The sequence below is a fragment of the Acinonyx jubatus genome, chromosome A1 (assembly GCF_027475565.1).
Source record: "Acinonyx jubatus isolate Ajub_Pintada_27869175 chromosome A1, VMU_Ajub_asm_v1.0, whole genome shotgun sequence".
In the NCBI taxonomy this organism is placed as follows: domain Eukaryota; kingdom Metazoa; phylum Chordata; class Mammalia; order Carnivora; family Felidae; genus Acinonyx; species Acinonyx jubatus.
This window is the reverse complement of record NC_069380.1, coordinates 21592121-21605967: the sequence shown is the minus strand read 5'-3', so window position 1 is coordinate 21605967 and position 13847 is coordinate 21592121. Positions and strand designations below refer to the sequence as shown.

Genomic DNA, 13847 nt, shown 5'->3' with positions numbered 1-13847 from the left:
CACAACAGTGTCTTTAAAATACTGATCACTTCATGTTCCCATTGCATGAAGACAAAACCCTAACTCCTTACTCTGGTTTGCATCCCATACATGACCCAACCCCTTGCTCACCCCTTGGATCTTTGACTCTCAAATCTCTGCTCCAGCAACATTAGCCCATCCCTGTTGTCCTTCTGGTGAGCTTGCCAGTGGGTGGGAAGCACATTCTTGCACCAGAACATAAGGTCTTCTGCCTACAATAGCCTTCTCCTTGCTTTTTTGCCTGCTAGGACCTCTTACTATTATTCAAATCTGAACTTCTATATCACCTCCTCAGAGAGGCCTTTGCTGACCTCCAACCTGAATTAGGGACCCAGCAACTGTGTCGCTTCACCTTATTTTAATTTATACAAAGCATGTATCACTGTTTTTAGGTCTGCTTTATGTGATCATGGTCTCTCTCCACTAGAATGTTAACTTTACAAGGGCAGATATCTTATCCACTACTGTTTCCCTCTACCTTAGAACAGTGCTGGCCACATCCCATTTACTCAGCAGTCGTTATGTGAATGAAATTTTATTAACCATTTGTATTTCTTCTGTGATTTGCCCATTCCCATTTTTCTGTGGGTTTATCAGAGTCTTAGCCCTTTTTAAAAAATGTTTATTTTTGAGTGAGAGACAGTGCAAATGTGGGACATGCAGAGAGAGAGGGAGTCCAAGGATCTGAAGCCCGCTCCGTGCTGACAGCAGACAGACCGAGGTGGGGCTCAAACCCATGAACCATGAGATCATGATCTGAGCTGAAGTCAGACGCGTAACCACCTAAGCCATCCAGGTGCCCCCAGAGTCTCAACTCTTTATCAAATAAGCAGCAAAACATTTTTTTTCTTTTTTTTATTGGTATAGTTGACATACAATATTGGTTTTAGGTGTAGAACATAGTGATTTGACATTTATATACATTATGAAACGATCATAAGAAGCCTAATTACCATTGATCACCATATTCCAGTATTATTGACTATATTCTCTATGTTCTACATTATATCCCCTGATTTTTTTTAATAACTGGAAGTTTGTACCTCTTAATCTCCACCCATTCACCCACCAGTTTTTTCTTTGTATTTATTAGTCTGTTTCTGTTTTCATACATTTTCTTTCATTTTTTTTCTAATGGTAGCTGTCACCATACAAATAGAAGTTTAAATTTTTTATGTAGTCTGATCTGTCAGTCTTTTTCTCTGTAGCTTCTGAGTTTCCTTCCTTGCTGAGCCTTCTTGACCTTAATACCATATACATTTTTTATTAATTTAAAATTTTTTTCTTATAGTTAGAGCCTTAATCCATGTGTAATTTATTTGGTAATATATTGTGAGGTAAGGACGTAACTTTGTTTTTTTTCTACATATAATGCCAGATAGCCCTCCAAATTAAATGATCATCCTTTTGTGCTCTGATTTGGAATCCCACCTTTAGCATAATCTAACTTCTTACCCATATTTGAATTTTGTTCGTATGGTTGCTTGTGCTGACTTTGGGATGTGTGAGCTATCTCCTGTTTTGCAAGGTGGTTTCATTGTGCTTCCCTTTCATTCAGAACAGAGCGTGATAAGCTTTGGGCACGCCTTGGACTCCCCTAAACCAGTTAGACTTCCTTGGCCACAGACTGTCCTCCTAGCCATCTCTGCATCACCTTCATATATAAAATTCAAGATCAGTTGGCTAATATATAAAAGCAAGAGATCAAATAAATTGAACTTAGAAAAAAATTTACCACTCAGGGCTTTGTTTTTTAATTTAAAATTTTCGGCCCTACTACATAGACTCCAGAGATGTTTCACTTACTTTATGTCACATTGTCCTCAGTAGAAACTCTGTAAGACAGGCAGTGTTATGCCCAGGGAAGGACCTGGGTCTAAGAGAGGGGAGACCGGTGGCTTACACAGTCCTTGGGGGCACTGCCAGGAGCCACCGTCGTCATAGGCCCCAGTGTCCTTAACAGGACCCCTTGCCCAGAACAGGACAAATTTCTTTTTAGAAATCTCTCTTAAGTCCTTGGGGGCACCTGGGTGGCTCAGTCAGTTAAGCATTCAACTCTTGATTTCAGGTCAGGTCATGATCTCACAGTTCATGAATTGGAGCCACGCATCAGGCTCTATACTGGTAGAGCCTACATGGGATTCTCTGTCTCCCCTCTTGCTGCCCCTCCCCCGCTCACTCTGTCTCTCCAAAATAAATGAGTAAACTTAAAAAAAATTTTTTGGGGGGGGGAAATAAAAAGGGTTTTCTGCTTTTAGTCAAATTATTACAGGCCAGTACAAACCAAACACTTTACCTAGCAGAGGTTTTGCTGAAATTTCAAAATGAGCAGCCAGCTGTAAATACCTAACATTTGTGGATGAGGACATTAGGGCTGCTGACTTTAAGAATAAGATTTAATGACACCTTTAACTTTAAATTTTAAAAAAGATTATGAAAAACAGGTGCTTACTCAGTAAAATCTGTTCTTTTATAGACGTGCGCATTCTGTAACAAAAGAGGAGCCACCGTGGGATGTGATATAAAAGCCTGTCTCAAGAGTTACCACTTTTTCTGTGCCAAGAATGCCCATGCAGTTCTACAAACTGATAGATCTCGAGGAATTTATAAGTATTTAATCAATTTTAAAACTACATTTGGGGGAATGGAATAAGGAGTGGTTAGATTAAGACAAACAGATTTTCAAAGATAATGTCATGCAAATGGTTTCCAAGTAAGAACATGGTTTGGGGGATGATGCTCAGTTGGGAACCTGAACTCACGATACCTTCCCTAAATCTAATAGAAGGAAAATAAGCAGGGTCAGTTTTGATTTTATTCTTCCTACATCCTTTCCTTCCTGGTAAAAAGTGCTGGTTGCCATAGTGGCATGAGTGACCTAATGGGTGGCCACAGGACGTTGACTATTGCCCTCTTCTCCTAACAGGAGCCTTACTTGTTGGCCACAAGTCCATGGTTTATCCATCTTGTCTGCTGAATGCTTTTTTCCCACCACTCTCACCACCATCTTACATATAAACAGCTTTTAAAAATGATAAACTATGCAGCAAATACAGTAATCAGTCATTGAGTCCTTGAAGAAATTAATTCTATTTGAATTGTCTTTGGCTGTTAAATCTTGCTTCTCTTCTTTCAGTGATTCTTTAATGGTAATTTGGACCCAGTATGGCATGTTTCAAGTCCAATAGAATTGTATTTGTTTTATCAATGAAGAAACTTGATCTTCCTTCTGATGAAAGATGGCAGTTCAGTTATATAAGACAATTTAGTCAGATGGAATCGGTAAGCCAGTTGTTAACTGACCTGATTCAATTGATTACCCTTTTTTGGTATGTAGATGCAGTCTAAAACATGACATATAAAGTTAAGAAAATATCTAGAAGAAGTTTTGACTTTTTTTCAAGTTATGGAATGGAATAAAAAAGAAAATGATGGCTTGAAGAGCCAGACAGACACTTCTCACTTCCTTAGGGCCTGTGCATACATTCTGATTGAATATTTTAAATTTCAGTGGAGTATATATTTTTATTCATAATATTCTGAATGAGAGCACTATGTTTTTAATATGATTTTTGTGAGCTCCTAAGTTATATTTTAAAATTGCATTTATAGGCTAGATTTTTTTCCTCTTTGGGCACATATCTCCAGTTTTATCATTTTGTATTATTTTATCTAATAATCACTTACTTTGTGCCATAAATACTTCCAAGTACTTTACAAATGCTAACTCTTTTAATCTGCCTAACAGCCCAGTGAGGTAGATATTATTACCCCAGCTTTACAGACAAAGACACTGAGTCCCTGCGAGACTTAGTAATTTGTCCAGCTCACACAGCTGATGAGTATTTGAGCTGGGCTTTAGGGCTTCATAGGGCTTGCTCCTCACCACAGTACCCTCTTAAGGCCTAGGGGCCATATATTCTAAAACAATAGGGGCAAGCCTACCATTACAAGAAATTTGTTAAAGGCATGCCTGGGTAGCTCAGTTAAGCCTCCAACTCTTGATTTTGGCTGAGGTCATGATATCAGTTTGTGAGATCAAGGCCCAAGTTGGGCTTGGTGCTGACAGTATGGAGCCTGCTTGGGATTCTCTCTCTCTCCTTCCCTCTGCCCCCTACTCATGCTCTCTCAAAATAAACTTAAAAAAAAAAATTGACCATTTTAAATCTGATTTTGAGGAAGGTCCATAGGTATTTTATTGTTTGAGACTAGAAAGGAATATATAAATGTTTCTGTACCATCTTCTTTTTATATTTGATTTGTGAAACTCATGGGCTGCAATAGTTTCACTTTTTTTGTTTTTACCTTCCTAAAGAGTTCATTTAATTATGACTTCCATAATGACCTCAAACAACCACTAAACAGACTGTTATTAGCAGACCTATAAGACTGAACAAGAAGGAGTCAAGTTCCTGCTGCATTTTTAATGTTTATTTTTGAGAGAGAGAGAGAGAGAGAGAGAGAGATGGAGCATGAGCTGGGGAGGGGCAGAGAGAGACAAAATCTGAAGCAGGCTCCAGGCTCCGAGCTGTCAGCACAGAGCCTGACTTGGGGTTCGAACTCCGGAGCTGAGATCCTGCCCTGAGCCAAAGTCGGACGCTTAACCAACTGCACCACCCAGGCACCCCACCCTTTTTTTCTGTTTATTAATTGAGATCATGACCTCAGCCAAAATCAAGAGTCAGAGGCTCAACCAACTGAGCTACCCAGGCATCCCAAGTTCCTGCTATATCTTAAAGTTTGCAAAAATACTGATCTTGTATTAGTAGAACCAATGAATAGAGACTCACTAAAATCATTTTTGTCATTATCAAGTATCAGGTGAATTTCTATGGATTTTTTTAATTGAATTTAAACATTCAGTTGTTAGAGTGCCTGTCATACATAAGACATCTTGTTAGGTGTAAGACTAGGAAGAGACACAGGACATGGACTAAGCCTCAGAAAACCTATCACCTTGCTGAAGGACCAGAAAGGCCAGATTAGAAGCATGTGGCATGATGGGAGCAGGAAGGGATTCACATAACACTGGCTTGGCCTTGAGTTGATAATTGTTGAAACTAGGTGAGGGGTGGGGGCCATGACGTTCATCATCTCTCTAACACTTTTATGTATGTTTGAAATTCTTCATAATAAAAAAAGAAATGAAAGTGCTCAGATACTGGAATTCAAAGGGTGAGGAGATTAGCTTTGCTTGGGCAAATGGTGGATTTCCAGGAAGATTGCTTGGAAGAGGTGGAAACTGGTGTAAGACGAGAAGAATTCATATGTTCTCTTAGGCAACAGGGACCCTGTCTCCTGAGGGTCAGCACAATAAGGAAAGGAAGGGAGACGTAGCTGGAGGCTAAGGAGGAAGAAAGCCTGGGGAAAAAATGGGGCCTGAGCAGCTCCTCAAAACTCACTCCATTTCTTCTTCATAGTGTGCTATGCTGCTTTCTTCTCTTCCAGTGCATTGATCCATTCTAGATTCGTGCAGTTCAGCCCTAAGTTCTGGGGGAGAGATCTATTGAGTTAGAAAACTACTTTTCCCAAAATTAAAGCATGCAATTTTGTGCTTTTGTTGAAAATCAGTACTTTGTGTAGTCAGATGAAAATTTGTCTTAGACATGGGAGCTCCTGATATCTTTATACAGTAAAATCCCACTGACTACTATATATGAACTACTTATTGTTCAAAATATTTCATACACGCTCCTTCAGAGAGCGTACCCGAGGGCTGAGAACGCAAAAGACATCTGACAGAGGTGCCGTCTGCACTTGATGAGCGTAACTTACACAGGTGTGGACAGTATTTTTCTGTAACAGATATTTAGGGTAAAGTCATCATGAAAAATAGGTTAGTTCCTTTTTAAATCATAGGAAAATTGGCATATTTTAAAAGCGTAAGTAAAAATATTAACAATTCTTTGAAATTGCCTGTTTTCAGAGTGTTCTGCCAACAACACGCTGCACTGAAAGACACTCATGATGGTACGTCTCTAAAATTTAGTACTGTGAGTTTAAAGAAAGGTATACATTTAGGTAAAACATGGAAGTCTGATTTACTAGCCTCACTGAATTAAATAAGTTTTTGAGTTAAATTTTTACCTGTTTATAAAATTGCCAGTCTCTCTGTGCAGTGTGCAGTGTTAATGGACTAACTTTTCTTCTGTGCACCTACTTTCAGGAAAGTCTCTGTCTGGTATCTCCCCTACTCACTACAAGCAGAAGACCAACCGAGGATATGGTAAAAAGCTTTGACTTTTGTGACTGCTTCTCTTCTAAACGAGTATCAGAATTTTCAGTAGATAACATTGATAAATTGCTGCATGCTCCATGAATTTTTCTCAAGATTCGTGGTTAGCATTTCAGTTCTAATTAAGGAAAAGTGGGCCCTGGCTAACTGAAGTAATGGGATGTACATTCATTCATGAATGGCCTCTGTGTACTCCTGACCAGCAATGTCTTATCAGCACTAAATCTGGAATGCTCACTGTGGACCAGAGTCAGGACCTCTTTGGAAAGGCTTAGTTCCATGTTATAGCAACTGCATTTTTTTGGTAGTAAACAACACTCTAAACAATGTTGTTCATTTTTCAGTCATTACCCTTTTATCAGAAAGTACTATCGGGCGCCTGGGTGGCTCAGTTGGTTAAGTGACTCAGTGATTTTGGCTGAGGTCATGATCTTACAGTTAGTGAGACTGAGCCCCACGTTGGGCTCTGTACTGACAGCAAGGAACCTGCTTGGGATTCTCTCTCTCCCTCCCTTTCTGTCCCTTCCCTGTTCACACAGGTGTGCTTGTTCTCTCTCAAAATAATTATTTAAAAAAAAAAAATTATAGGTACTTGGGTGGCTCAGTTGGTTAAGCGTCCAACTTTGGCTCACGTCATGATCTCGCGGTTCGTGAGTTTGAGCCCCGCGTCAGGCTCTGTGCTGACAGCTCAGAGCCTGGAGCCTGCTTCAGATTCTGTGTCTGCCTCTCTCTCTGCCCCTCCCTTGCTCATGCTCTGTCTCTGTCTCAAAAACGAAACATTAAAAAAAATTTTTTTAAAAGAAATTACTATTAAAAATATAGCTGTTGACCAATGTTTATTTTTAAAAAAACATTTAAAGTTTATTTTGATAGAGAGTACAAGTGGGGGAGGGGCAGAGAGAATCCCAAGCAGGCTCCACACCAGTGTGAGGCTCAAACCCCCAAATCATGAGATCATGTCCTGAGATGAAGTGGGAGGCTAACCAACTGAGCCACCCAGGTGCCCCAATCAGTGTTTATTGATAGGGAAAGGTAACAATGTATTAGTTTTATTTTTAAAGAAATTTAAAAAATCAATAGTTTTGAAAAGCAGATGAGAACACTGTTATGAATCCTCTCCCCAGAGGAAACTATCAGTTTCATTTGTATTCCTCTAAAAATTTCATGTATATACAAAATACAGTAGTAACTATATTTTCTTTTCACCCACTGTATTTTAGAGATCCTTCCATGTCCATACAAATACACATACCTTGGTTTTAAAAGGCAGCATGTTATTCCAGTGTATCAGTTGCATAGCTGAATTACAACTGAACTAGTTTCTGCATAATAGACACTTAGGTTATTTCCATTTTCTTTTTATTTTGAGAGTGAGCTAGAGCACACATGCGGGCAGGGGAGAGGCAGAGAATCTTAAGCAGGCTCCATGCTTGGTGCCGAGCCTGATGCCAGGCTCAGTCCCACAACCCTGGTATCATGGCCTGAGCCAAAATCAAGAGTTGGACGCTCAACCGACTGGGTCATCCCAGCGCCTTTTCCATAATTTTCTATCACATTAAATAATGTAGTTAACATTTTTTCCCGTTCATCGTTGTGCCTTTATGAGCCATACCATTTCGAAAACTTCATGTAGCTTGCTGGGTCCAAGAGTATAAACAATGAAGCTGTGGTAACAATGGGCTAATTACCTTCCAAAGAGGCTGTAACACCAGCAGTACACAATTATCCCAATCCCTCCAAACATTATATATTAAACACCTTCATCTTTGTCAGTCTGGTAGGAGAAATATTTTGCATGTCTTCGCTTAGGAGTAAAGGTGAATGTATCCCCCTATCTTTTCATCAATTATATTTGTTTTCCTGTGATCCAGTCTTTCTCTTTAATGAACTCTTCCTAGAGGGTTCCCCCCTTTGCCCATTTTTCTTTTTATATTGATTTAGATTTTAAAAATTGGTACTTTATCATATGTGTTGCAAACATTTAGTCTAAGTCCACCACATATTTCGACTTTGTAATAACTTTTAGCATACAGGAGTTTTATATTTTATGTAGTCAAGCATCTATCTTTTCCTTTATGGATTCTGGATTTCCTACAGGATTCATATTTTCAACTGATTTTTCAGGACTGAAAAGAAAAAGAGGAAGAAAGAAACGCCTCTCAACAGGCATTCCTGTACAGGTAATTTGACTTCATTTTATTATAGCTTTCAGTTTCTTTACACAAAGTCCTTACCAGTTCTAAAAACAGTTCCAAACAGAAGTTCTACATATCAGGTGATATGGTACCAGAAACATAAGGTGAATGTAAAAGAAAAGTTGCCTGTGTCTTGGGTATCCTAGCACATGACCTGCAGGAGATGACAGGTCCCATGGCTCCTGTAACACATGCCCTGGGACCACATCAGTGAGAGTGTCTAAGTGCACCGTGCGCTTATGGTCTTAATGTGGGCAAGGTGCAGCAAAGCATCCTTACCTAGCCAAGTATTTCTCAGTTGCACGATCCACACTTGACCTAACTTATAACTCATAATTTTCTGCATTACTATTATGTGTAAAGTGTATGAAGTATTTTGGGAACTTGAAAGTTTTTTATGTATCAGCTCATATGAGCTAAATGAATATGAGCTAGCAACCTTTCACCTCTTGCTGTTTATACAACAGGAGCTAGTCACAACTCTTGATGTTTTGTTATACAAAAATACATTTGATGTTTACATGTAAACTATCAATGAATATGGGGCATGATTTTCACCATGGGCATATTGATGAATTACATGCAACAAAACATTGGTTTTCATTTTACGCAACATTAAATGCCAACATTAAGTGTAATCTTGATTCTTCTCTCCCTCTAGCCATCTGAAACAATGACACTCAATAGATTCATACAAGAAATGAAGGAAGAGAGCAGACACACAGGTTTGCTATAAATTTTGTAACAAATATGACTTACAATACTTATAACAATGAAGACTCATTTATTTCAAAATTGGTATCCCACTTTATTCTTCCAGACTTGTGGTAATTGTTAGAATAGGAACCTTTTATCGTAGCCGTCCACTCTATCATAAGGCCAGCAGATCAAAGTAATTTTAGGTAGGGATGGTCCATTGTTCTTTGTACTAAGAAAGGATATACTTCCTGATCTAGAAGCCAGGGTTACCTGAGCTCAGAATCCAGTGACATGCTGCCCCTTGCACTGTACCCTCCACTCCCCCCAGGAAGCTGAAGCCAGTAATTACAGGTTTCTGTCAAGGAAACATAGACATTCTATCATAACACACAATAATTGTGACAGAAAAAAAAAAAATGACAGGAGGCTATCAAAGATTTGAAACCAATTTTTAGAAAATCCTCTTGATTCATAGAATTAGTTGTAACATTCATTGTTTCAGCTAGGGAAAAAAATGAGGCATGGTGAAAATTACAATTAAAAGACAAAGGTGCTGTATTTGTTATCTTACTAATTGTGCTCCTCCATCACTAGGCAAGGTCTGCAGAAGTGACCACATAGGGATTGATGATAGCAGCCCTGAGACCATTTCCTTCTAAAATGTGTTTCTTATTTTTAGATGCAATTAGATCAAATGTGAAAATTGATTTTCTTAAGAAATGTAAGAAAGTGGGGCTTCTTGATAATTTATTTGAAGAAATATTAGACAAACTTCATTTGATTCAAGAAAGACTCATGGATGAGACTGCTTCCGAATCAGGTACTGAAATAGCAACATTTCTACATGTAGAGGCTTCTCACAAACCTACTTGTAAAACAAAACAAAAAGTGCACTTTTTCTTTCTGTGTGGTTTCTTTTTCTTTGCCTTATCTCATTCTTTGATACAGTTCAATGCTTCAGATCTCTAGAGATCCTGTTTATAATCAATCAGTAGGATGTGGGTAATTCAGAAACTTAATGCAGTCAAAAGCACCCTAATGCCCTGAAAGTTTCGATGTACTTTCCAGAAGTGCGTAGCTCAGAGTGACCCCCCAACGGGATAGGTATGTTCAGAACCACACGCAGTCATACAGCCAACAACTTGTTGCCAACATCTGAAAGTGGCATTTAGTTTTGATTTGACTCAAATTCTATTCCTCACATCTCTGTTTATAATGTTAACTCAAAATTCACTGAAGGAAAAGTAATGCTTTGATGTTTCATTTAGTTAAATGTGACCGTTTGTAAAAAAGCTGTCTGGGAAGCCAAAGTTCCATTTGTATACGCAGTGTATAGCCACTTTGCCTTCTTAGAACCTACACCGTGAGCTTCTAAACTTCATGATAAATGGAGTTATCTTACAAGGAAAAGCTCAACAAGTCTAGACTCTAGGCAACAATGTAAAGTATACGGTTATCTGAGAGGGATTATTTTCAACACGACAAAATCAAAAAGTGAAATTATGAAGACATTTCCAAAAGCTCACTCATGACATTCTTTCATTCATTTCTTTACTTTAGACCAAGCACTTCTCAAACTTGAACTTGCCTCTCAGAATCCCTGCAGGGCTTGTTAAAACACGTACCTGGGCCTCACCCAGCCACGAATTTGCACTTCTAACACGTCCCCAGGGGATACTGCTGCTTCAGCAGTCTGATTCTGACAGATACCACAGTTCCCCGTGCTTGGCTGCTCTGGTTACTTTCCTTATTTGGGGTTACTTTGTAAGGTGTTTCTGCCTACATAAATTATTTAAATTAAAACTGAAAATGTTTTTCTCCCTACAGACTATGAAGAAATTGGGACTTCACTTTTTGACAGTAGATTGTTTGAAGACACATTTGTAAATTTTCAAACAGGTACGTGAGTTATAACAGAGCAGCACAGTTTATAAATATATATATTAAAGTAATACACTATGCAGCAGATAAAAATCCTATTTCAGAAGAATTTTGTCTTATTAAATGAAAAAGCCCGTTGCAAAGCATTATGACCCCTCACTCACACACACAACAGAAAAAGTGCACCCAAATGGAAACCGTCGTTCTCTGTAAGTGGCTGGACAGTGCCACATTACATTTTCCACATATACACAGTATCCTAGTAATCAGTAAAAACTCCATTTTTTGTTCCTACTTTTTTAAATGATTGCAAAATGGGAGGTATTCAGTCCCCTTATTCAGGTCTCAGCAGGAACTGGTGAGGCAGCAAGGCTGTGATAAACTCCATGGCTGCTTGACTCCCTCCCTGGACTTAATGTGTACAAATTTTAATTCTCTCGGTATTAGGGAAGGAGGGTTGGAATTCATTTCTTCTCAAGTTTTAAAAAAGATGAGCAAGAAAAAAATCAAGAAACTTTTGAAAAAGAAGAAAGCCTGGAGGGGGCAGAGACTTAAATGGTTGTTACTTTACAGAAAGGTTTTATTGAATCATTATATTGTATACCTGAAACTGATACGACATTGTATGTTAATAATACATCAACCATTTACTGAGTAGGTCCTTGTACCATTAACATGCTTTCAAAACTGACTAAATTTCCACTTACTGATGAGTCTGATCAACCTCTCAAGCTGCCCCACACAGCTGGACAGGCTGGGCACTGCACATCCTGGCCAGAGTGGGAGACACACATTCGCACAGAATTTGGTGTAAATAGCTCCCCCTAAAGTTGTACACTGTGCCCTACACTCCATTCAAATTCTGTATTACATTTTTAATCAGAAAAACCAGCATATCCTTTAATAGTCTCTTGAGAATGCATACTGCTAATGTGAGTATCCATGTATTTTTTAAAGCAGCCTTTAAAAAAAATTTTAAGCCTAATTTTGTAGGAGACTTTCATATAAAAGTTACATTTCTAGCACCTGTCACTACTTGCATAGGTTGAGAGTATACACATTACAGTGTAGTATTTGGGAGGTGTGGGTCACCAAGAGGAGGCATTATTTGGAATTGCATTAGAACTTAAAAGGCCTAACTTTTGACATCTCATCTTGCTTAATTTAGCCTTTCTAATGTTCAAGAAAGTTAACTACAGGTATTCTAGAGAAAGATTATGTATGTGTGCGTTTTAATATTCTTCAACTTCTAAGTTTTCAAAAAATGACATTGTCACTGGGTAATATTGTTATTTACAGAGCCTGTTTCCACAATAAAAGCCTTCCTATTCCTAAATAAAATCAAAAGCTTTTATATAACATTAAAAATTGGATGCAATTTTATAAATGATTTGCCCTTAACCTTGCTATTCTACACACATGCTCTCTCCACTTAACAGATATAGTGTAGCATGAAGATAATACAGTCTCTGCTTTTGAGTTCTCAAAGATATACAATAGAGAGTCAAGCTCTAAAGATGTACTGACCAGCTGTATGTGATAAATACTAGAATTCTATCCTGAATTAGAAGAGGAAGAAAAGGCATGTAAGAACCAGCTCCTGCTCTCACCAGGCCCTCTGCACAGCACTGTGTACTACTGTGCACTTGCATGTAAAAGGGGCTAGAAGTAGTCCATTGTTTATAAAACTACCAACCTGAAATCATTTCATTTCTTATCACAGCAGTAGAGAATAAAATTGATCAATGTGAAGAAAGGCAGAAGCAACTGAAGGAAGAGATTGAAGGACTTCAGGACTTAAAAAAAACCTTGCGGTCTCTTCAAGAAGATAGAGAACTTAGGTCCAGTTCTACTTCAGTATCTTCTGGGTCTTCTAAGGATTACTATTTCCTGGGCCAGGAATGAGTCTCAGCTGCAAGCAGGCTGCGAACGGAAGATCTAACCTGTGGGAGCCACACATCTTTAGACCTACGCCTCTCAGGTCTCTCTGGTCCTCCAACTTCAATCCTCATCAACTCTTACCTTTTCCTACATTTCATGCCTGACTGGGTATTTACTGCCTCCCTCTTATCATCTCACTTCTGTTCTCCAACAACATGTTTCTCAGATTCTACTTGAGTAAATTAGATTATACCTCCCATCTCTCCCCACCCTCTGCCCTGAAAGTCCTATGGTGGCTTCATGCTGGCGCATTGCCTCCCATGCTTCCCCCACTCCAGTGATCTAAGTTGACTTCAATAACATACAAGATGCTCCTGGAAGTAAAGGCTCCCCCGGGGCCTTTGCTTGTCCTGCTGTGAAGCCTCAACTACTCTGTTTCCTTTCTCTGCCTGTTCTGCCTGCAGATCCCATTACACCAGTTCTACCCCTTCTGCCCTCTGAGATCACTTCCCAAGGTAACCCATTGTATCTCACATCCCGCCATTAGGGTATAAATTCTGAGGGCAAAATCTCACTATTCCTGTGATTTGCTCTCAACACATCCCCAGCACCTATGATGCTCAATAAATGCATAAACTGTTATTATCCTCATAATGACTCAGATAAATTTGAATATTTTACTCCACTTATACCAAATTTACCTGTCATCACAAAGCCTGCTTTTTATTTTTGGGCTTTTTAAGTTTGTTTATTTGAGAGAGTGCGCGTGCAAGGGAGGGGCAGAGAAAGAAGGAGACAGAATCTCTAGCAAGCTCCACGCTGTCAGCACAGAGCCAGAAGTGGAGCTCACACTCACGAACCGTGAGATCATGACCTGAGCCAAAATCAAGAATCAGACGCTTCACTGACAATCACACAGGTGACCCGACAAAGTC

The 13847-nt window shown here is 39.0% G+C and overlaps 1 protein-coding gene across 2 annotated transcripts in view; it reads left to right on the top strand.

Moving 5' to 3' along the window:
- Positions 1 to 13554, top strand: part of SETDB2 (SET domain bifurcated histone lysine methyltransferase 2) — an 87535-nt gene extending 73981 nt beyond the window's left edge. For both annotated transcript variants that reach the window (XM_027064798.2, XM_015069693.3), the window contains 8 exons: positions 2498 to 2631; positions 5948 to 5991; positions 6188 to 6247; positions 8381 to 8436; positions 9113 to 9176; positions 9830 to 9970; positions 10978 to 11049; positions 12755 to 13554. In XM_027064798.2, coding sequence (XP_026920599.1) covers positions 2498 to 2631; positions 5948 to 5991; positions 6188 to 6247; positions 8381 to 8436; positions 9113 to 9176; positions 9830 to 9970; positions 10978 to 11049; positions 12755 to 12936 — 753 coding nt within the window. In that variant the 3' untranslated portion in view covers positions 12937 to 13554. The remainder of the gene's footprint in view (positions 1 to 2497; positions 2632 to 5947; positions 5992 to 6187; positions 6248 to 8380; positions 8437 to 9112; positions 9177 to 9829; positions 9971 to 10977; positions 11050 to 12754) is intronic.
- Positions 13555 to 13847: the final 293 nt, after the last annotated feature.